The sequence below is a fragment of the Nyctibius grandis genome, chromosome 7 (assembly GCF_013368605.1).
Source record: "Nyctibius grandis isolate bNycGra1 chromosome 7, bNycGra1.pri, whole genome shotgun sequence".
Lineage (NCBI taxonomy): Eukaryota > Metazoa > Chordata > Aves > Nyctibiiformes > Nyctibiidae > Nyctibius > Nyctibius grandis.
This window is the reverse complement of record NC_090664.1, coordinates 41,225,065-41,250,163: the sequence shown is the minus strand read 5'-3', so window position 1 is coordinate 41,250,163 and position 25,099 is coordinate 41,225,065. Positions and strand designations below refer to the sequence as shown.

The 25,099-nt window shown below is 42.8% G+C and overlaps 1 protein-coding gene across 1 annotated transcript; it reads left to right on the top strand.

Moving 5' to 3' along the window:
- Window positions 1-12,012: 12,012 nt before the first annotated feature.
- LOC137666000 (phthioceranic/hydroxyphthioceranic acid synthase-like) lies at window positions 12,013-23,377 on the top strand. The gene is given in 8 exon segments (XM_068405535.1): window positions 12,013-12,039; window positions 12,041-12,128; window positions 13,903-14,056; window positions 15,614-15,774; window positions 17,008-17,211; window positions 17,314-17,495; window positions 17,814-19,662; window positions 19,665-23,377. Coding segments are annotated over 8 exon segments (6,378 nt in total).
- The last annotated feature ends 1,722 nt before the right edge of the window (window positions 23,378-25,099 follow it).

The window sequence follows — 25,099 nt, the reverse complement described above, 5'->3', positions numbered from 1 at the left end:
CCCCATCAGGATGAATATTCAGATTATTTGCTTGCTGCTTTTCTACCAGATACCCTAATGAGCAGACATCTCAAAATGGCTTGCATCTGTGTGCATTCATAATGCCAATTTATAAGGGCCGAAATCGTAGATACAAATCACATATCTATTCACGTGATGTTCCAGGAGTGAACATGGGAATATCTGCTGGTGTAAATGCATATGTAGACGTATGTGACACATAAGATGATTTTTAAATCCTGGCCTGAGGAAGCTGGCTCCTCAGCCTTCTCTCTCTTTCCTTTGAAGCAGCAGAGAAAAACTCCTCCTGGTAGTTTAGTAAATATTAGTTGTTGCATTTCTCCAAGATTTTTGCTGTCTTTAGGGAGGCATATATATGGCATACTATGCTTTTTGACTGAGTAGGATTGTCTTTGTTTGTGTAGAAGAATGAGCAGACAATGGGCTGAGAAATGACAGCTCTCAGTGTACAGAAGTAGACAGCAGAGAAAGCACAATACCTTACTCGATGTGTCCTTACAGACACTTTGTAAGCATCACCAATTTGACTTTTATAATTATTTTCTGATGAACAGTTATGGCAAGAAGCCAGATATTGCCATGACCTCTGCTCAAACTGTGAATTCTCCCTGACCTCAGGAAGCACTTGTGGATTTGCACCAAGTTCCATGATGGGATTTGTGCCTGAAGTTAAATAAGCCATTTTCTATTTTAGCCACAGGCCATGGCGAACTGTTTATGGATTCTGTCATCCAACCGTGCTGCTGCGGCTTAGGCCTCGAAGTGCTTTGTTGAGACTGCTGACAAGAAATACGCTGCAAAATCCTCAGATGATCAGTTCACAGGAGCACACGCTTCCAGCAATTCACGCTTCCAGCAATTCTGATGCAAAGCTATGTGAGGACAAAATTAAGAGGCTTGACTTAGTTTAAGGAGATTTTTTTTAAGTAACTTTAATTAAGTCAAGATAGGAAATTCTTACTCCTAAATGAGTGTTCACACATAAACTTACACTGAAGTATGTGCAGCTGTGAAGGGAAACAGATTCAGTTACTCTTAGAAAATAGCTCAAGACAGTGTCAGAAGCTCACTTATTGCATCCTTGCTAAAAATCCCCATGCACCTTGCTTTCCCAGTGGAGGAGCACATTGCGGGGACTTCAGGCACCATGGCATGGCCTAGGAGGAGACATTGAAGACAACAGAACTGAGCCCTTTCTTCAGCTGCTGGGACCATGGAGACAGCCTGGTCTCAGCATTCCCCACCAGCCAGCTGAACCTCTCTGCGTTGACCCTGGGGCTGCCACAGGCACCGGCTCTGTGGAGCCACCGACTCATGCTGCGGCAGCCACGGAGCCAGTTTGCCCTGTCTCAGCTGCTGCCTGGAGCTCCTACAAGTTCCTGCACCAAATCAGCTGGGATGCCTTTGGCAAACATTTCCTGAGAGACACTGTCCTGCCAGTTGGCTGGATTATCTCTGAGAAATATCTCCTTATTTGGCAGGAAAGTGCATATTTTTCATGAGCTTAGTGCAATCAGAATCTGTCAGCTTTGGGAGATTTGTTCTGTAAATAGATGACTTAGGCACCAGGAATTAAGAGGGGGAAAGCCAGAAGTCATTGTCCCAAAACATTTTTCCTCTCACCGTAAATCTCATGAAGAATTAAATGTTTCTGTGTGGGAGAGATGGATATGTGTGTATTTCTAACATTACTCTTGCAGCTTGACTACCACCATGCATGCAAGGTAACTCAACAGCAGTAAAAGAAGAATGAACTGAAAGTTTTGCATGGAAGGCTCCTTGTCTCTTGCCCTTTGGCATGTAAAAGTACAGACACTGAGTGAAGCTGAATGAAGCAAGGCATAAATGCGTTTTTCAGTACAAACGTACAACTCTGAGTCAATTCTGGCTTAGGGGCCCAAGTCACTTTGGCATGACTGAAAGCATTACTCAAAGATTTACTACTGCATTTGGAAAGCTGAGGGTTGTGAAGCTTTTGAGCAGTATTGGCACAGTGCTTAATACAGCAGAGCCCTTAGCCATGATGTTGTCCCTTAACAATATGTCAGGATTAGTGCTGACAATAACAAGAAGCAGAAAGAATACACAGCCCAGAGGCTTATGTGCTGAAAATTTTAAGTAGCAAGTGGTTACAAGCATTGCTTACAAAGTCACTGCAAAGCCTGGAGGATGAGACAAAATGAGCCGGTAGGAGATAGCGGCATATTCATTCCTTATTTAAACTGATGTGGAAAGTCTTCTGAATTCTGTTTAAGCTGGCAGTGGTTTAGGTCCTTTCCTTTAAAGCAGAAGCATCAAAGCCACTTATTGTACATCTAAGGTCATGATGCACTCCTCTTCCTATGTGAAACTAGGACTGCTATCCTCACCATAAGCAATTGCCAGGTATTTCCGTGTCCGTCAGAAAGCAGGATATTTAGAAGTTTTCCATGCATCTCTTCTCTTTTGCTTTTGTGAGCTGACTGCAGGGAACAGAACCAGCGTTCTCTCTTTTTTCGCATATAATGCCAAAGGCAGTGCTGTTGCTCTGCTTTTTAGAAAAAAAAAAAAAAAGAGATTCTAAAAATTTCACTTTGCCATTGGGGAAAAGAAGACATGTCCTCTCCCACCTCATACTTCATTTTTTTTTGGTATCCACTGTACAGTGAAAAGAATTTGATTTCTGTTGCTTTTGCTCATTGTGCAATAAGTGTATTTGCTACTTCTTTGAAATGGGATGAACATCTGGTTTTGGTGCTGACCACTCTGCCAAGTCGAGAAGCTTTGAATATTTTGCCAAACCATTTACCCAGCCCTGAATTTATAACTAATATCAGGAAAATCACTAGGGGAAAATCCAAGCAACTGTGAACTGTGGAACAGCCAAGGTCAACTCTTAAAGGATAATTTTTACTGTATTATTTTTATCAATGTGGTTCATGGACAGCTGCCTCTGGTTCACAGCAGTATATTCACATCAATGAGCTGCTTTAAAAATATGCAACCCAAATAGTTTCATAATGCATGTACATTGGTGAAATAATTTTGGGAAATAAAAACGGATTTTGGAACTGAGTCATCAGCAAGTGATAAATATGAAACAAAACAAGTTCCCTCAATGTTTTAAGAAACCAAATATAGAGCTTCAGAAGAGCCACATAAAGAACAAAACTATTCCATGAAAACAGAATTACAGCAAAGAGGGAAGTATCAAGAAGCAGTGTAATGCATTAGAAGAAGCTTTCTTTACACTAAGTGTAATTAAGTGCTGAAGCAGTTTACTTAAGGGTGCTGTGGAATTGCCATTGCTGGAATTTTTCAAGGATCATGCTAAACAAGTATCTGCCAAGAAAGGTTTCAGGAGAATACGTCCTGCTTTGGATTATCTCTTAGGATCTTTTCTTTGGTTTTCTTCAATATGGTAAACAGAAGAAAAAATCCAGGAGCAAATCTCTCCTACCTTCCCACGCACTTTCCAGAGCTAACTGTGCTTTCACTTAGAGGTTTTATAGTTGCTTCACTTGTTTGCCCCTGTCAGCCTCCCATCGTGGTTTTGCTTCCCTGATGTTTCTGATTCTCACCAGTGTTTTCAGTATTTACTTTTCATCTGTCTTGTCTGCTCATGACAATTGCCTCAAACATGAGCCATCAGATGAAGTTCTGCCAAGGCTTCTGTGGCAAATAAACATCAAACTGTGAATGAAAAACAGAAAATGAGCCTTATTAAAAAAAAAAAAAAAGGAAACCAAGCAAGTTACGGACAGCTACATGTTTTCGGGAACAGTGTTTCCCGGAACCAGCATCTCACCACCCTCACGCCCAGCTGACAGGCTCCCCGCCCAGTGCCAGGGGAGGGAGAAGTGCAACAGGGCCTCAGCGCAGCGGGAAGCCGAGAGGCCAAAGGCCACGGGAGGCACCCACCCAGCCAGGGCCTCAGCGCAGCGGGGCGGTTCTGGGAAACACCGTTCCTGAAAAAGTGTAGCTGTCCATAGCTCGCTTGGTCTTGGGGGATTTTTCTTTTTTTTTTGGTTTGGTTAGGTTTGGTTTTGTATAACGTTCTTTTTCTAATTCACTGTCTGATGTTTTATTTGCCACTGAGGCTTTGATTTGACTTCCAGTCCACTGTCCCCATAAACAGAGACATCATGAAGGAAATAGAAGGATTCTGTCCTGTCTACCAGGTCTCATGCCTGGTCAGAAAGCCACACGGAACAGAGGCAGACCCTGGCTTTGTCACACTTGCTCTATCTCTCAGAATAAACACTCCAAAGCTGCAGATTTGGACTGAATGGTTTAATCACTCCTAGAGCTTTTTTTTCCAAAATTACAAACAGCAGTTACCATCATTCATTTGATTTCCAATGGGTAGCTCATTAAATTGACAACAAATTATGTACTGTCTTTTCATCCAGTGTCTTGTCCCTACAGGTTAAAAGACAACCTCATATATTCTTAGCTCTTATTCAGTGTATTTCAATACACCAGAAGGCTGTGCCGCCATTCAGCAAGACCTGGACAGGCTAGAGAGTTGGGCGGAGAGGAACCTAATGAAATTCAACAAAGGCAAGTGTAGGGTCCTGCACCTAGGGAGGAATAGTTTTCCTTTTTTTAAGTATGCCTATTTATGCACAGTTATGTTCTATTTTTTAAAAAAATAACAGTTTAAACACCTTAATTTAAGCCTTGATACCAGATGCTATTACTCAATGGTAGAATTGTCAGGGAAACATTTTGAAATAGCTAAATGCCACATCATGAATCAGGAACAGAGGAAATTGGGGATTTCAACAGAATGTGGTATTTCTTTCCAAGAAACTATTATTCTGAAGAAGAAACTGGTAGTCTTGTTAGATAACCATCTTATTTCAGTTGTCAGATTAAGTGTATGGTAAAAAGAATTAATGACATCCCTGCATATATAAAAAAGAATATTGAGTAGGTATAGGGAAATTATTCTTCTACTGCATTCATCAGTGAAAGTGGATTTATCTAAATTGAACCATCTAAACTTATCTGATTTTCCCACTGCAGGTGTTTTGTCTGTTGTCTTTGAAGAAGAAAGCTAGATGGCTAGCATAGACTAAGTGCCCAATATTTAGGGAGCTCAGGTTAAATGAGATAAACCCTATTCATGATCCAGAAATGTGCCCTTACAGCAAAGAAGCCCAAAGGTATCCTGGGCTGCATTAGACAAAGTATTACTAGCAGGTTGAGGGAGGTATCCTTCATCTCTACTCAGCACTAGTGAGGCCACACCTGGAGTGCTGTGTCCAGTTTTGGGCTTCCCAGTAGAAGAGAGAAATGGACATGCTGGAGAGAGTCCAGCAAAGGGCCGTGAAGATGATTAAGGGACTGGAACATCTCTTAAAGAGGGGGAAGTTGAGAGAGCTGGGAATATTCAGCCTGGAGAAGAGAAGGCTCAGGGGGAACTTATCCATGCATATAAATACCTGAAGGGGGGTTGTGGAGTCTCGCTCCTCAGAGATTCTAAAAAGCCATCTAGACATGGTCCTGGGAAAGGAGCATTAGGTGCCCCTGCTTGAGCAAGGGGGTTGCATCAGAGAATCTCCAGAGGTCCTTTCCAACCTCAAACATTCTGTGATTCCTTTTGACAGTTTTGGAATAATGTCTTCAGTTTCAGTATCCTTAGCTCAGGGCAGATGCTGATCCTACTCTTTCAAGACTTGGGGAACATCAGATCTATAAGACAAAAGGTAAACGTTTCCTAAGCTTTTTCCTGCTGTTTCTAGTGCTTCATATTCACACTCCCTATGATTATCACTATTAATAGCAACATAGTTTTCATATGGTTGGGAAAAGTATATATAATAGGACTGTTACTGTGACTTGGAGCAATGGTGTTCATTTGATGCACAAAACCTGTGTTAATTTAAGGGCCATTTTTGTTCTCATGTGACTATTTCTATTAATATAACCCAGTGACCTTCAGAGGTTCAGAGTTTATGCAATGCATACAGCTTCCAGATTCCATCTCTAGGAAATGAAGAGGAATCCTTTCGTGCTCCATCCTTTTCTTATCATCCACATTTTAGGAAAATTAGGCAAACATCTTCATACTATGATCTCATGTCTTCTCTTTTACCTGTTGATCATCAGGAAAATAGTTGCTTTTGTCCATGTTCAAACTATCAGCAATGGCACCAGACTCTCCACAGTTAGACTGAAAGGGACAGGGCCTGGAGGCACTTGTTTCAGGCTCTCAGCAAGTTCATGCAGACAGCTTTCCATCATTTACTGTCATACAGAAGGCTTGTATTTGCAATCATAGATTACTATAAAAGTGGAAAAAAAAAATAAAATCCAAGACAAATAATTCAGGCCAGAAACTGCTCTTCTTCTTCCTTCTGTTCCTCCTGGACTAGCTCCGTAGTGCAGAGCACTGTAAACTAATAAAAAGAACTAAGGGTTGTCACACACATTACTTTTTGTGATGAGGCCATTTTTCTTCCTATGAGTTAGTATAGCTCCTGGCATAGCAGAGCCCTACTGTGCTTGGTGTCATTATCAATGCTATAACAATAACAACAATAGTGATGATAATAATGTACTGGAAAACTTCACAGATGTACAATGAAGAAGGTAGATACTGCTCCCTCATTCAATGACACATAAATATCCATTAATTATCATTATGTATGAAGCTAATTTTTGAGATTTGACTTACTAAAAAGTGGTTTGCCCAAGAGCCAGAGCCTTTTCTTACTAGGTTTTCACGGTAATGCAGAATGAGATATTTGTTTCACCACCTCCTAGCTGGTCAGAGCACTGCTTCAGTGAAGAAACAACTTCTACTGATTTGCTTAGTAATCCTTCTTGTGTCCTGACAGAAGCAGGGAACCCCCGAGTATTTTCATGCTCGTATCTACTTGAAACTAAAAACCTTTCAAAATACTTTCTTTTTTGCTTTTTCTCTGTATTGTCTCTGAAATAAATCCAGCCCCACAGGAACTTCACTCATGCATGTCTTCCCACCAGAAGACAGGAAGAACTTGATTGGAACAATGAAGACTAGGCTGGATAACTATTCTCCTACATCTGACTCTTGGTAGGATGTAATTGTTGGTTTGAAAGCCTGGGGAAATACACAAATATTTTGTTTGTCCTTTCGGAATTATCAGACATACATTTGGTTAGAACAAACAGAAGGTTTGGTTCAGAAGTGGGCACTGTAATGACATGGAAAACAAAGCAAATGTAGTGCCTCCCATATGACAGGTCTTTGTTGATTCCATTTCTAATTTTTCACTTTTAAATTTAGATGAAATGTGTAATAAACTTGGTGACAAACCAACTTCTTGCACCTCAGTTATAAACAGGCTGCCTATGCCAATAATAGTAGACTCAATCCATTATAGCTACCTGTGCGTCCATACTTAGTTCATATTTCTGTTACTGGCATTGCTCAGAAGTATTGAGCAATCATTGCTTTATTTTGGGTTTATGAATATACTCCAGCTGTGATAAGACTAGTGCAAGTCATCAACACTCAGGCAACACACTGATAACTGTAAACCAGTCTTACGTTTTGAACCAATGACATTAACAGCACTTTCTTAGTACTGCACTAGTGTTTGTATTGTTCTTATTGTGTTTGAGTCACTGGTGTTCAGATTGGTTTAACTTGCATTGAACTTAATGGCCACAGTTGTGCAGGATTCATTTCAATATTCCTTCCAATACCTAAACAATATCTTGAATATGGCTTAGCATTTATTGCTTTCAGATGGTAATTGTGAAAATGTAATGGAGGTTCCACAGTGCATTCCTAGTTCACCTGATGAACCCACATTCTGCTCTGCCAGGGGATGTCAATGGTACCAGCACTGACAAAAGTGCTTTTTAGACGTGTGTAAAACACGGGGATACTCAAGTCAGCTTCAGACTAGCCATCTTGTGCATCAGCCTAGTAACGACATCAGGGAAGTGGGTTAATTTAGTTAAAGAAATCATTAAATAATTCCCAATAACCTCAGAATTCAGAAAAGTGAGTGACCGAGATTCACAGCTATGAAATGGAGAGCAGAATCTGAGCCTTTCAGAGCAGGTTACAAAGCTCTTCAGTGGCAGAATAAAATGTTTCTTCTCAGCACAGTGGTTTTTTTGCTGCCTTTTTGGAAAGAGTTGGGTCCCACGACCAGGGAGAATATTAACCATATATGAACTCTCCTGGCTCCTCCAACACTGTGTTTCCATTACAAAGTGAGAAGAGGAGAAAGATGGGTTTGGGTGGTTGAGGTGAAATCAGATGAGGGAGAGTTAAAAAGGCATCTAGCAGAGACTAGTGGACTTGATGCCTTCAGATGTTACTTCTGGATATTCTGATGTTTGTGTTGCTTTTAAGAAGATGGCAGTTTTTAGAAGGAAAGCTCAATATTGCTTTTAATGTCATGGTGGACTCAGAAATATGTTGGGACTGTTTGTCTTTTGACAAGGCTTTTTGTGCTTGCATATCTAAATGCTCCTGCTTGGTAAAAGAATGCAGTGGTGGAATCAAACATGAAACTCAGGTTTTATGTTTATAGAGAGTTTGTGCTTAGTTTTCACAAATGATGCCTCCAACAAATAGATGGGACTTTAAATGCTAGTTCAGATCTGTTGATATTAAGAGCAAACCAAACTGAGTTGTTACTTTAACAACAGAGTCCTTGAATAAAATTTTTATGGGCTACTTCATGGCAAGGATAGCTCCAATTTATTGTTTTGCTAACTGTAAGAAGTTGCATAAGACAGAGATTTTACTCTTGTCCTGGTGTAAAGCCTGATTTCATCAAGAATTTACTACTTCAGGGAAGTCGTTTTGAACTTCAGTCAGGGCCACTGAGGAATCACATGACTCATTTGCTTTTTTTCCCTTTGAAAGGCGTTAACGTATTCACCACATTTTAGTGTGTCTGTTTGAAAACGAAACCTCACAGAATCCTATATAACTGACTTCCACAGATTCAGACTAAGTACACCCTACTGGGACAACATAAGGTAAGAGTTGCATAGCTCACTCTATAACTCTATAGATGCCAATAACAGGTTAAGTTAAAATCAGAAGGTCCTTATTTTTCTATTATATGCTATTTAAGTGCTATCTTGGGGACAATGCTTAAAAGTACCTTTGTGATAAGAGTATCTCTGTTGGGCTTTGCAGCTTTAGGTTAGCAATGAAATTAAAATATGAAATAGAAAAAACAGAAATCATAGACAATTTTGAAAGAACTTTGACAGAAAATATTTTTTATAGCATTTTAGAATTTCTATTATTGGTAAAATAGAGTTCACTCTTGGAAAGCCACATTCTGATCTCCTTATTTTTGCTAGGTGGCCTTTTAACTTCCTTTGTCTTAGGTAATGGAACCAAGAAGTGAATTTTTTTGAAGTGTGAATCTGAGCAGTCTTTTTTGCATTTCATGTTTCAAAGCAAACCTCCAAGAAATGGTAGCTATGAATGATGTGTGGGGCTGTAAAACAGCCTCATCTCTGCTTCACTGCCATCAGCCAGTAACTGAGAAGGGCTCTTTGGGACATATGGTGGTATCACTGAGATGAGAATCTATCACCACTGCCAAGAATCCCCAAAAATCCCTTTTGACCTGAATCTTCTGCTTTTTGTGGGTTGAAGCAAGTCCAGGAGGAGTGAAGGGTTCAAGGTGGGCATCCTAGTGAGTTCTAATTAATTGAATTGAACTGATTTGTGTCTCACAAGTTCCCTTTCTAGAATTAAGGAAAAAAATCAGCTTTAAATTCTGTACTGAGTTGTTTAATTTCATCCCAAAAAAATTTATTCATTTCTATCTAATTTGTAAAATAAAATTAACATTTTATTTTGAGTTGCTTCGCAACAGAAAGCTTTCCCTGTGAAGTTGAATGCGAGCTGAAAGGCTGTAGTGGGGTCAGCTGGAGACTGCGCATTGTCAGGAGGACAGAGATTTTGTAGCTGTTCGTGGCTCTGCGCATGATCTGTGGAGGTTAAACTCTGATTACAGAGGAAGCTGATTTAGACAAAAGCCAGGCAGCCTTGGGATGCAGCAAAGCAGAGCTCTGAATAAGGTTTTTCTTTCCAGGCACTTTTCAAGGGTGTGGAAGACGCCTCTTTTGTTCCTTCAGCTGCTTGATTATCTGTTGCCTGTTTACGTGGTCTGATTTTAACTGGTGAATTGCAGAGTCTGTTTGGGAGGTCTGCTTTGTGAGTAGGATAGAGATGACAGAGCTGAAAGTGTGCCTTGGTCAATGCACATTCACTTCTGTAGGCAAGAAGTGAAGCAGGACTGATCCAGGGAGGGGGTCAAGAGCAGATCAGCTGGTGGCAGGAATAGCAGAGGTTAACAGTAAAGAGGAAGTGTTTGTGACTGAGGGAGTTAGGGGAATTAGGCAGGCATTTTCCTCTAAAAGTAGAGACAACAATAAAAATACTGTGCAGGTCTATGGGCAGTGTAATTTCTCATCACAACCAGTAATAGATCGTTGAAGATTAATGAATCTTTGAACAAGTATGTGTGTTTGTTGGGTGTTCACATTTTAACCTTAATTTTTGAGAAGTCATGGCCGTCTGGTGAAGTTCCCAGTGACTGGGAAAGGGGAAACCCCCATTTTCAAGAAGGGAAAAAAGGAATACCCGGGGAACCACAGGCCAGTCAGTCTCACTTCTGTGCCTGGCAAGATCATGGAGCAGATCCTCATGGAAACTATACTGAGGCATATGGAAATCAAGGAGGTGATTGGTGACAGCCAACATGGCTTCACTAAGGGCAAATCGTGCCTGACAAATTTGGTGGCCTTCTGTGACGGGGTTACAGTGTTGGTGGGTGAGGGAAGAGCAACTGATGTCATCTACCTGGACTCGTGCAAAGCATTTGACACTGTCCTGCATGACATCCTTGTCTCTAAATTGGAGAGACATGGACTTGACAGATGGAGCACTCGGTGGATAAAGAATTGGCTGGATGGTCGCACTCAAAGAGTTACGGTCAACGGCTCGATGTCCAAGTGGACACCAGTGACAAGTGGCATTCCTCAGGGGTCAGTATTGGGACTGGTGCTGTTTAACATCTTTGTCGGTGACATGGACAGTGGGACTGAGTGCTCCCTCAGCAAGTTTGCCAACGACACCAAGCTGTGTGGTGCAGTTGACATGCTGGAGGGAAGGGATGTCATCCAGAGGGACCTTGACAGGCGTGAGAGCTGAGCCCGTGCAAACCGCATGAAGTTCAACAAGGCCAAGTGCAAGGTCCTGCATGTGGGTCAGGGCAATCCCAAGCACAAATACAGTCTGGGTGGAGAATGGATTGAGAGCAGCCCTGAGGAGAAGGACTTGGGGGTGATGGTTGATGAGAAGCTCAACATGAGTCGGCAATGTGCGCTTGCAGCCCAGAAGCCCAATCGTATTCTGGGCTGCATCAAAAGCAGCGTGGCCAGCAGGTCGAGGGAGGTGATTCTGCCCCTCTACTCTGCTCTTGTGAGACCCCATCTGCAGTACTGCATCCAACTCTGGAGCCCTGAAAGTAGGAAGAACATGGAGCTGTTGGAACGAGTCCAGAGGAGGGCCACGAAGATGATCAGAGGGCTGGAGCACCTCTCCGATGAAGACAGGCTGAGAGAGTTGGGGCTGTTCATCCTGGAGAAGAGAAGGCTCCAGGGAGACATTCTAGCAGCCTTCCAGTACCTGAAGGGGGTTTACAGGAAAGCAGGAGAGGAACTTTTTACAAGGACATGTAGTGATAGGATGAGGGGGAATGGTTTTAAACTGAAAGAGGGTAGATTTAGATTAGATATTAGGAAGAAATTCTTTACTGTGAGGGTGGTGAGACACTGGAACAGGTTGCCCAGAGAAGTTGTGGATGCCCCGTCCCTGGCAGTGTTTAAGCCCAGACTGGACGAGGCTTTGAGCAACCTGGTCTAGTGGAAAGGTGTCCCTGCCTGTGGCAGGGGGATTGGAACGAGATGATCTTTAATGTCCCTTCCAACCCAAACCATTCTATGAACCTAATATTTATTTAATGATAAATGTGTAATTGTTTGAGCTGGCTGACATTTACACCTGTATTGTGCAGCCCAGGAGATGGAGATCGAAACTGAAGATGAAGTTGCTATCGTGGGAATAGGATGCAACTTTCCTGGAGGTAAGTTTGGGGTAAAAGCAAAGCAGGCTGCTGAGTGAACATTGAAAACACAGTCACTCATTACTGTGGAGGTGGAGGAAAACAACATGTTCCTCCCTTACTTCTGTAGAATTCGTTGCTTTGCTGCTTGTAGGATCTTTGTAACAGGTCACACTGGGTGGAAACTAACTGGTTCAAATCTGTCCACCGACAGGCAGACCTGCAGTGTCGGCTGTGGGCAGGGCATTGAGCTGCACACATGAAACTCATACAAATGAACTGGATGGGTCTGGGATGATGTGAGCTTTCTGCACGTGCACTGGCTGGATGATTGTGCATTGTTGCAGGAAAACACATCCATAGGGACAGGACAGATCGAGGGCCTGTCAATATCACCAGCTCTGCCTGTAGTGTAAATAGATTGGGTCTTACTAAAAGAAAGCTTCCTGCTTTATTACAGTATAATAATCCAAGGAGTGGAATACAGTTCTGTCCTTGCAAGTCGGCGTTCAGCCCTAAAGGTGACCGTGCTAGTCTCTTCCTTCCCTTGTCTTCTTTCTTGCCCTCACTGCATTTCAGTTCCTGGCTTCATTTTGTCCGAGATTCGACAGGTATATGTGGTACAGCGATAACTATGTGGCCCACAGCTAACTGTGAGCAAACAGGAATGGTCCTGAATCCAGTAAAGGGCTAGTAAATACTTAGCAGCAGTCTCTTGCCCCAGCATTAAATACAAATTTGGTGCAAGCCATTTGTTGGTCCAGACATGCCAGTAAAGGGACTCTCTTCAGAAACATTGTTCTTACTTCCCTGTCCATGCAGTAAGTGAACACGTGTCCTGATCCTGCACTGTGCATGCTCAGAAGTGCGCTTCTGAACTTGCCTCAAAGGAACCGGAGTGATGGGAACTGTTAAAGTACCCGTGTCTGGCTAGTGTCGGAGGCTGTGTCTATGACGATGGACTAACCACGGGAGGGCTTAGGTGGGAATGCTGTCCTGCGATCACTGTTACTGACTGCTAGCACAGTGCCCAGCCCAGCGCTGGCCCACGTCAGTGGTCAGTGCTTGGACATGCCACAGGGCAGCACCTGCACAGGGCTGTTTCCAGAGCGAGTACAGGTGAGGGGGAAGTGGAAGCTGGGAGGAGGAGAAATGTGGGCCACTGTGTGGATGCCATGTGAGTTGGTTTGAGGGCTGAGGGTCTAGATATATGCTCAGTGCCTGAAGCTGGAGCTCTGGATCTCAACCAGTAAGGACAGGGTCCCTCACAATCCAGTAGTGAGGTATTGGGCTCTGTCAGCGTTGAATAAACACATCGTTTTATGTTTGATTTGGATGCCCTTCTAGTGTTAGGCACAAAGGATAATGCCTCTGGCATTTTCCTGGTATTTGTAAGCTCAGTGTGTCTTCAAAGAGCTCGTGTCCAGAGAAGACCTTTTGCTGCCAGTGGAGCTGCCTGAGGAGTGGTGCTGTACAGATACAGAAAGACCTCACCATACTCATGTGGTCAGTGAGGACATGATGCATGGATATAGTAGATGCAGTGACCTGCTAGGGAAATGGGGACAGCAGAAGGACTTTGTGGGGTTCCTTTGCCTTTAGGCAAGCAGTGAAGAGACCAGTCATGCCTTTCCATTTTCCTCTCACCAAAGAATGACCATTTCTTTCTCTGGTGATTCTGCTTGAGCAACCTGCGTTTATACGTGGGAGTTCCTTGTAACTGAGTGTGCATTTCTGAGTCTGCAAGGGAGGGGGAGCACATAATTTAATGTACTTTAAAATCTTTGTGCAACAGGTGACGGAATTGACAATTTCTGGAAAGTCCTGGAGGAAGGCAAAAACTGCACCGTAGAAATCCCCCCCGAGAGATTTAATGCCAAGGAGTGGTATGATCCAGATGATAACAAGCCAGGAAAAATATGTACAACACGAGCTGCTCTTCTCAAAGAGTGAGTCTGTTACTATGTGGTGCCACTGACTCTTTTTGCACTTAGACTTATGTGTCCAGCCTTTCAGGGGGTGCAAGGCACAGGAAGAGCTTATAAATGGGACCTAGGAACCGGCTTTCTTTTATCTCAAGTGATGAGCATGCAGTTGTCAAAGTGCAGGAATTCCTGGTACGTGACATGGATGAGCAAATTCAGTTGCAGGCCGTGTTACGCACATACGTACGTGGCTGGGAACACATATGACCTTTGATTACATAATTGAACATGTATGTACATGCCCACCATGAGTGGAGATGTCACCTGTCATGTGACGGGGTGTCTGCATTTTGGGTACACAGAAGTACACATGCATTATGCATGCAGGGGTATGGACTGGATGCGAGGTGGGCTCTGGACTGCCAAATAATTTGTACTGTCCACCTACGGACTGTGGAGGAAGGTGGCAGACTGTGGACTCTGAGGTGTAAGAACTGCCTGGTGAGTCTGCTCCAGTTTCAGCCTGCAGGTTAGCCAGCTTTGCTGGACCTCAGAACCTAATTCTGTGCTTGCGGGGACAAGTAGCTCTAATTCATGTGCTGGTGTGACAATTTAGATACAAAGTAAGGAAGTGTGGTTTTGCTCCATAGTCAACAAGGGGATCTTATGTTTAATTTGAGTGTTATGCTTGCTTGCTTGTACACCTGAACTATTCATCATTTCTTAACAATCTTGCTTTTCTCTGGGCTCGTACTGTCATGTCTTTAAAAAATGGAACTTTTTCCTGAGTCACTCCTCCACAATACTGAGGGATTATGTATGTGTAAGTATCAGGTAACGATACTAGTGTAAAAAGAAAGCCTGGAGGAGCAAACTACAGCATCCGTCTCTTCACTTGTGTCCTCATGTCTCATGTCAAATTATCCCAGAGGTATGGGTACACCTCTATGGGGAATTTTCCCTCAAATCAAGAAATGGTAGAAGGCCATACAAAGCCAATCTTGGGATGGAAGATTAAGCCTGGGCTTGGTCTTTTGTAAGCGTGGGCCTACTCTGAATATTTTTTTAAAGGTAAACACACACACATGCACACATAAAACATTTTGAAATGATTACTAGATAAGGGAATATATTGGAAGCATTCAAGCTGATCCTCTGCTTATTGGTTTTAAATTGTAAAAACATCAGTCTATATTTCCTTAAAATAATTTAGAAGGCAATATTTGTTTAGGACTTGTTGGCTGAGACCACATTACAGCAGAGGGAGTCTCACTCAGCAAATTTTCATAATCTGAGGAGTCCTGTTGGTACTAGTGAGATAACCATGTGAATAAAGATTTCTGGGATTGGGCTCATAACTGTGAAATGCAGAATCATTGATAAAAATACATATTTTGTTGTGGGACATAAAGCATGCTTGGCCTACACATATTTTCTTCTGGATTTCATAAATGGGAACTGTGGCCTAAACACCAGTTACTGCTTTGCTTTTCATGACATTGCAAAAAACGTGTACTTTGAGTCTAGAAGTAAAGGCCTATTGTCTATATATTGTACCGTTTTCTGGTCTGTGTATTTTAGATTTAACTCATTTGACAACCACCTGTTTGGGATTAATGATCTGGAAGCTGCACGCATGGATCCGCAACAGAAGTTACTGGTAGAATGCACATACAAAGCCCTGGAGGATGCAGGAGTCCCTGTGGAAGCTGTCAGTGGCACTAAAACAGGTGTTTTTATTGGTAAGATGAAAATTTCATGGTGAAGAATGTCCATTTGAACCTCACAAAGACTGGAGCTTTCCTTCATAAACTTTACATACGCGTCTAGCACTAGAGAATTTAATGCTACTCTGCTATGACACTACTGGTGATTTTTGGTAAGGATTACTGGGCTATTCCAGAAGTTCATTATATAATTCACGTATCTATTTTAGGTGCTCCTCTTAGTGTCTTCAGGCACTGAAGCTGAAGCAGGAAAGAGTTAAACTGTCTACCAAACCCAACACTTCCCAGGAATGATACTCTCAAACCAAGCCTACACTTTTTCCAGCGTACTGTTTTCCAGTGTAATATTAGCTAAGGTGTTGTGGGGGTTAAGATCCTTTTAAAGCAGCAGAAATCCTCATGTAGATACTAGTATGCTACCAAGGTGCACTTGTCCAACTGCTTATTTTGTCAAGGAGCTACAATTACAGCACGTTTTTGCTGGTGTAATCTGTGTCTCTTTTAAGAGGAGTTTTCTGGGATTGTCAGGCTGATGTAACTATAGGGGCAAACTGATTAGATTAACTTTTAGTCTGACCATCCTCTTCTTTCACAGAGGAGACTATTCCTTGCTCTCTGAATAGATGAACTGCATTTTCCATACATGCCTGTGGGCTTGGGGATCCGCTGTATTTCCAGCATGTGTGTTCTCAGAAAGAGGACACAACTCCTCTCACAGGCCCTGTTCTTCTTTTCTATTTCTGTCCCACTTACTGGATCACAGTGAGCAAACCAAAGATAAAGAAAAAGCATTGGATGTAGCTATGCTCTGACCTTTAACTTGGAACATCTGAGGAACTGAAGCTAATGTCCTGTACATGTCCTGTCCCAGATATCCTTGTTGTAACTTCTTAATACGTATGCCCATAGTGAAACCAAAACAACCACTCTCAAACTGAGATACAGGGATCTACACAGGCTACACAGAGCTTAATGGCATCATACAGAGAGCTGAGCCATCAGGAAACACCTGTCATTTACTGTGCAGGTAGAAATTTCAAGTGTTAGGTATGTTTGTGTAAGTTGGGTCCAGGGGAATTGCTGGGAGTTTTGCCTTTGACTTGTGTTGAAGCAAAGTTTCACCACAGGAGCACTGATGCTATGTAGTTTACTATCAAAACAGAAAACCAAAACACGCTCTCAGGTTTAGGGTTGTACATCCCTTTTGTTTGCTTGGGTTAACGTGACATGTATTTGATATTTTTACAGGTCTTATGAATCGAGACTATGAAATCGTAACAAGCAGAGCAGTGAATGAAATCAATCACTATGACGGTACAGGAACAGCAGCTAGCATTGCTGCTAACAGGGTCTCGTTCACATTTAATCTGACTGGACCATCACTGGCCATTGACACTGCATGTTCATCTTTTCTTTTTGCTCTGCACTACGCCTTGCAAGCAATTAAATCAGGTAAGGGACTGAAGAGATGCTGGATAAAGAAATTACGATTGCTACTGTTTCTGCCTATCATCCTGGACATCTCAACATGGGTATGTTTCTATTTTACTCCAGGAGACTGTGAGGCAGCCATCTGTGGTGGAGTGAATTGCATCATAGATCCCCGCACCTTTGTCTCTCTCACTAGAGCAAAAATGATCTCTCCAGAGGGAATAAGCAAACCCTTCTCCAAAAAGGCAGATGGCTATGGGAGGGGAGAAGGCTGTGGTGTTGTTTTCCTCAAACCACTGAAAAAGGTAAAATTGCTTGTGAAGCAGCCTAAAGTAAGACTGGTTGCTTACCTGAATTTTGCATCCTCGGCTCTAATAATTACTTTTCCAGAAAATCTTTTCCAATTCCAGTTTAAGATTAATAAAGCACTTATGAAGCATTAAGCATTTGTGCACTTTGCCTAGCATGGGAAAGTTAGTATTATATATATTTTATATATATGTATATATATTTAAATGTTAGTATTATACTCTCTCTGTTCTTGGTTTTGTTATGTGGGGTTTTTTCCTTACACAGAGAAAGCAGGAGATTATTAAAGATAATTTTACCTTTTTATGAAACAGGCAACGGAAGACTACAGCAAAATCTGGGGTGTTATAAACATCAGTGAAGTAAATCAGAACGGTAGGTCCATAACTCCAATCACAAGACCGTCTCAAATACAGCAAGAGAAGTTACTGCGCAGCATTTATGGAACTCGTGTTGATCCCTCAGTTGTGCAGTACATTGAAGCACACGGTACAGGAACTGTCGCTGGAGATCCTACTGAAGCTGAAAGCCTAGGTAGTGTCATTTCTAAAAACAGGTCTTCACAAGTTTCCATTCTGAAAATTGGTTCGGTGAAAGGAAATATTGGCCACACTGAATCAGCTGCTGGAGCAGCAGGGTTAATCAAAGTGCTTCTGATGATGCATCATGGAAAGATTGTTCCATCCTTGCACTACTCGAAGGAGATGAGCAGCGTCGATACAGAGAAATTAAACTTTGCAGTTCCCACAACTCTAGAGCCCTGGGAAGAATCCAGCGAGTATGGAAGAGTAGCTGGCGTCAACTGCTTTGGGTTTGGAGGAACCAATGCTCACATCGTAGTCAGGCAGGTTAAGCAGCTAGAGTCTCTTCCTGCCTTTAAGAGGCCCCTTGAATTAGTTCTGCTGTCAGCAGCATCGAGTAAGGCCCTCCAGATGACAATGGCCGATACAGCTGACCAGCTGAGCACAAGAATCTCCATAACCCTCCCAAGCCTGGCCTATACATCTGCCTGCAGAAGAAGCCATGCCAACTACAGGTACCGAAAAGCATTTGTCACAAATTCTCTGCAACACTTGCAGCAAGAGGTTATGTCGGCAGCCAGCACTGAACTTGCCATGTCAAAGGTGGAACCACAGCTGGTGTTTGTGTTCTGTGGCAATGGCGTAACACTGAAGGAGTTCAGTGAGGTACTGCTGAGCTCAGAGCCAGTGTTCAGAGACAAGTGTAAGGAAATAGAAGTGCTTTTTCAGAAACACGCTCCCATCAGCCTCTTGCCAGCAAGAGGTCATAGCCCAAAGGATGTGTTGAACCCAGAGCTTTCCCAGCCCTTGCTTTTTACCCTGCAGGTTGCCTTGGCTTCCCTTCTGAAATACTGGGGCGTTAAGCCGGTCGCTGCCGTTGGCCACTCGGTAGGGGAAGTTGCTGCTGCGCATTTTGCTGGGTACCTTTCCCTGGCAGATGCAGTCAAAGTGATTTATCACCGGAGCCGGCTGCAGGCAAAGACTGCCAGTGGCAGGATGTTGGTGGTTGGAAACATCCCTGTTCAAGAGATTGCTGAACATCTGCATCGCTACTCAGGAAAGGTGTGCATTGCAGCTTCCAACAGCCCAGTTTCCTGCACCTTGTCTGGGAATCCAGACTCTGTGGATGCTGTCCAGAGAGATTTAGCTCAAGCTTTCAGCCAGAGAAACATCTTTCTTCATGTTTTAAATGTCCCAGCTGCGTACCACAGCCCCAGCATGGATATGATACTTGGGGAGTTGGAAGAGAACATACAGCCTTTAGAAAAACAGAAGGGGGAAATAGAAGTGATTTCAACACTGACTGGGGTGGCTGCGTCTGAAAATGACTTTGCTCAGGGCAAATTCTGGGCGCGCCATACTCGTGAGCCTGTTGCTTTCACTCAAGCCATCAAAACTGCAGCGAGAGAGAGGGAAAATGTGGTGTTTGTGGAAATAAGTCCTCACCAAGCATTGCAGCGAAACATAAAGGAAACTCTAGGAAAAAGCACAAAGGTGTTCTCTGCTTTGCAAACTGATGCAGAGTATCAGACACTCTTCACCCTGGTAGGAAATCTCTTTGAACTGGGATATAACCCCAACTGGCAGCACTTTTATAACGGGTATCAAAGCGTTCCAGCGGCCATTCCGCGGTATCAATTTGACCGCAAAAACTCATGACCTATCTGGATATCCATCAACAAGGAAACCAAAGAGATGTCAGCTCCAGTCATCCTTTGATTTATGGCATAAACAGTGAGAACACAGAGTTTGGCTGCCTGCTGTCTCAGGACACGACATCATACTTATATGAGCACAAGAACAACGGTGTGGCTTTAGTCCCTGGCGCTTTTTATGCGGAGCTTGGTCTGGCCTCGGTGATGAGCAGCTCAAGACCTAGAGTGCCTCTGAGTACTTGCCAGATGAGTATCACTTTTTCTGCGCCCTGTGTTCTCACAGAGAGTTCCCAAGTCTTGAGTATCAAGCTGAGTCCACAAAATGCAGTGACAGCCTTTGAGATACTCTCTTCCTCCAACGCAGTTTATGCTGCAGGCCAAGTTACAAAGGGGCCTGAAGCTGTGGTGGAAGAAAGCACCATCTCCTTCCAAGACATCTATCAAAGATGCAGGTCAGTGGTCAGCAGAGAGGAGGTTTATGAAGCACTGTCTCAGGTTGGCTTTCAGTATGGTTCCATGTTCAGGCAGCTCAGCGATGTGCATTACTGTCAGGAGCTAAAGGAAGCTATAACAAGCATAAAGGTGAACAAGGAGACTGTCAGAGAGATGTACAACTACTGTATCCATCCCGTGCTGCTCGACTGCTTTCTGCAGATGACCGCTGTCATGACCTCGAGGACGTTCCAGTCCAGAGCAGGCTTTCCTTCAGGGATAGGCAGCCTGGTGGTGCTGCGGCCACTGGAGGAAGAAATGATGATATATATGAGAACAAGCAAATCCATTGGGAACTGCCTAGAGGTCTGTGGATGCTTTATGGACAAACGTGGCTCTGTTTTGGCTGAACTGAAGCGTGTTGCCATCACTTTCATGAAGCAGGCATCTTCCAGAGACAATGAGTTCATGTTTGAAAACAAGTGGAAAGAAGTCTCTCCTTCCCAGACGATTGGACATCTGGGGGCTATGGCCAGAGTGTTAGTGTTTGCTGACAAATTTGGGATAGCTGAGCAGCTCAAAAAATATTTGCATCCTGATTCGAGATATGTTATATATGAAGACTGGGAATCCCTCTTGGAAGGCCACCCACAGAATAAAATGAGAGCAGAGGTTGAGGATTACAATGAAATTCTGTTCCTGTGGGGAATTCAAAAGTTAAACGAAGGTTTCCCAAGCAAAGTGGTAGACCAATTGGCAAAGTGTTGTGAAGCCTATCGCCAAGTTATTGTGGCATTAAGAGAGAAAACGTCCCGGTGTTCAGTCAGAGTTATCACGTACAGAACGACAGAAAGAAACGTAGACCATGTTAACTGTGGGTTTGCGTTGCATGGCATGACCAGAACTTGTGTCGCTGAAGTTCCAGAAATCACATTTCAGATGATTGACCTCAGCTCTTCCAGTTCCCTGGACATCTCAGTGCTGGCAGATGTTCTTGCCAAATACAAAGGTGGGGACTATCCAGAAGTTTGCATCAGCCAAGGAAGAACTTATGTGGCTGAAATCAGACGCACGCCTTTTGTAGATGCAGATTACAGCCAACCCATAAGATCCCTCCAGAAGTCAGAAACATTCACTTTGTACACGTCTGATCCATACACAGCAAAAGACTTGTCTGCTGAATTGTCCACCAGCACTGCTACTCGGCTTGAAAAACAGAGCGTTGAAATTCAAGTGGATAAAATATGTCTCCACTCAGAAGATTATGTTCCCATTAGTGTTTCTAGTCGTAACTTTGGGAACACACTGTATTGGAATTCACAAGCAGTAGACAAACATGGACTTTTAGCTCTTGATTTCAGTGGCACAGTAACAGCAACAGGCATTGATGTGAAGAAAGTTAAAGTGGGAGATCACGTGGTTTCATGTTATCCAGCTGCTGCGTCATCCAGAGTTCGGATTCCAGGAACTGTTTGTTTCAATGTAAAGAAATTCCCATGCTTTCAGAATGTGCCCTGTGTGTCATACTTCATCATTGCATGGGAAATCTTCAATCGGAGGTTACCCAAGGGGAAACATGGTAGAACATTGGGTATTATTTCTACAGAGCCGTCATCAGTTTTGTGCCTTGTTCTTTCTGCGGCAGCAGAAGAGATGGGTTGGAGAACAGTACTTGCAAGGCCTACTCCTGATAAGTTCCAGTATATAAACCTATGCAATGCCCTGGTTGTTCTTCCTCCAGTAGACAGACTGTCTCGGGAGGATCTGGCCCACCTGTGCTTTCTTAAAGATGTGGTGATAGTGTGTGGCAATCGACAGTCTGAATGTACCCAGAACGTCAGTGGAATTGATCATGAAAATGTCAGCTTTCATATCCTTACACTTACCAGCATTTTCCAGAAAGCATCTCTAAAGGAACTGCAAAAGACTGTGCACGCATGGATAAGTTCCATGGATATGAAACGGTTTAGACATCTATCAGGTTCTGTTTTTCAGCAGACTGAGAACTTTGAAAGAAGGAACTCTCCAGTGTCCTATTTTACCTGCAAATCTGTCCCCCTTGCTGTACTGAGAAGGCAGAAGGACACAACCATGGTTTCAGATATACCGTTGTATGAATCCCAGAAGAAGCTGTTTAAACAGAATGCTGTTTATGTAGTAGTTGGGGGGCTCACTGGACTTGGCTTTGAAACGGTGAAATTCATAGCCGCAAATGGAGGAGGGTGTATTGCAATACTCTCCAGGAAAATTCCAAGCAATGAGAAGCAAGAAGAGATGAAGGCTGTGCAGCAGCAGCACGAAGGCAGCAAAGTAGTGTTTGTGCAGTGTGATGTCACTTCGACCAGGGATGTTGAGAAAGCTTTCCAGTCCATTGCAAACAGCTTTGCAGGGAGTCCAGTCAAAGGTGTATTTCAAAGTGCTGGTGTTTTACACGACGGTCGCCTTGAAGTTCTGAACTTGGCTGACTTCCAGAAAGTGCTGAGCCCAAAAGTAGCAGGGACCCTAAATCTTCATTGGGCTACCAGACGCCAGGAGCTTGACTACTTTGTGTGCTACTCCTCTGTTACTTCCTTCCTGGGAAATTCCACTCAGGCAAACTATGCAGCTGCCAACTCTTTCTTGGATGTCTTCTGCCTCTACAGGAGGAACTGTGGGCTTTCAGGCCAATCCATTAACTGGGGTGCTTTGAACCTTGGCATACTGCTCAATCAAAACCATATTCAGAACATTCTGGAATCCAAGGGCATAGACATTCTGCAAGTGCATGAAATTCATGAGTATCTCAGGAAGAGCTTACTTATAAATAACCCGCAGCAAGCTGTTGTCAAATTAAATTTTCCAGTTTTATTTAATTACGTTTTTCCTCGGAATGTGTCTCTGAAAACTCGCTTCGAATCACTTATGTTAGAAGAATTCAGGAGCAAGCATGAAACCTCTGAGGAAACTCAGCTACAATCCCACGATACTGCCTTAATCAAGTCTGAAGATTATATCACCTCACTGGTGAGTGACCTCACTGGATTGAGCGCAGATGAACTAACCATGAATACGCCACTTTCATCACTGGGCATAGACTCTATGTTAGCTATGACAATTCAGAACCGTGTCTTTCAAGAGAGAAAGGTGGACATACCTCTTCTGAAACTGCTTGATCCTCACACAACTCTGTCAAGTTTAGTAGTAGTTTTAGAAGAAACAAGCAATGCAAATGGAATAGTTGAGGAAAAAAATGCTGTGATTGAAAGTGCAGAAAATGGGAGCTGGCTATAGGAGTCTTCTCACTCAGGAACTGTGTAACTTTGAAGATACCTGGACCCTTTGTGGTATCTCAGAACATGTCATTGCAGACAGGGTAGAACACCTGGTGATGCTGATGTGCTCTTCTGCTTCAACCCAGAAAAAGGCACACCAGGTTCTTCTGCCATTGCACTACCTGTATTAATTTCAGTCAGTTGTTTGACTTGTTACTTTCAATACTTTTACCTTCATTTTTCAATATTTTAAACCGGAAATATGTAGGTTTATACATATATATTTTCATTTGGTAAATTTGTATCTTCAATGCCCATTGCATTTTTCAAACTGTTTTAAAGTCTTGATGAAAATGACATTTTTGCACTTCAAAACGATGAGTGTACACGAGTGTACACGTAAAGCAGCATAGGATTATCACCATTTCTGTCACTATTATATTCTTAATGTATTATTCTTTTTTTGAATATCAAATGTGTATAAATACGTGTGTCTTTTTGAAGGACTTCTAGACGTTGTGAATTTCAAAGGTTTCTTCTCAAAAAATAACACTTTATTTTTTCCTTCTGTCTGCAAAAATATTAAAAATATATCAGTTGCAAAGCATACAGTAAAGCAACCGTTTTTCTTTATTAATTAACCATCTTTTATGAAATCCCAAATAAACAAGAAGTCAAACATTGAAGTCAAGCACAGAATAGAATTTGCATGCATGCAGTCAATACCTATGACTTTATATAAATACCTGAATTTCATTAAGAGGTAACGGTCTTATCTACTGCTTCAAACACAGAGACCCTCTTCAGTTAGTTTCTCCAGCTCAGACCAAATCATTCCAGGTAAGTCTAGGGTGAGAACAGTACTTTGTATTACACAGAAGAGGTTATAAATGCCTTTGATCAAGCAGGAATCAGCATTTTAGACTCATCTTGTCCTACAGGACATGCTAATATTATTTAATCCTATACTGTAAGCTAAATTTAGTGTTAAACCTTCTGAGTGAATTCATATGTATAAAAGAGATACTTCTCACCAAATTATACACAAATAACATTTTCCCAGAGCCTCACCATTAACATCACTGGGATATAGATCCAAGAGGAATGAAACAGAGCAAGAATAGGATACTAGGTGAACTGTTAAATATTTGCTTTTTATTAGCCCTGTTTGGGCTTTCTATTACCTGGATTAGGAAGTCCAAGAATCTGCTAGACTGCTTGCAGCTACCTATCCCACTTTTCCAGGAGGTGCCAGGGTGGTTGAAGTCCCCGAGCCAGATCAGGGCCTGTGAGCGTGATGCTACCTATAGGTTTCTTTTGTTGACTTGGTCTCTGATTTTCGCTCATAAGCTCTCGACTTGTGCATTGCTGTTTTTCAAAGACAGCTCTGTGCAATCAATCTTTTTTTTTATTTTTTAAACATAGAGGGCAACCCATCCCCCCCGCACCCTTTTATTCCTTGCCTGTCCCTCCTGAACGGTTCATAACCAGCGATCACAGTGCTCCAATCATGTGATTCATCCCACCAAGTTTAAGTGACAGCGATCAAATTGTAGCTTTCCAGGTGCGTAGCGGCTTCCAGCTTCTCCTGTTTGTTACCCATGTTACGTGCATTGGTACAGAGACACTTCAGCTGGACTGTGTCCCCTTTTTGGGAGAAGCTTTCTGGAGGGTTAGGGGACATTCCTCGCTACTCTGGTAGGTGTGCTCATCCACTGTGTTGCTTGTGAGTACACAAGTG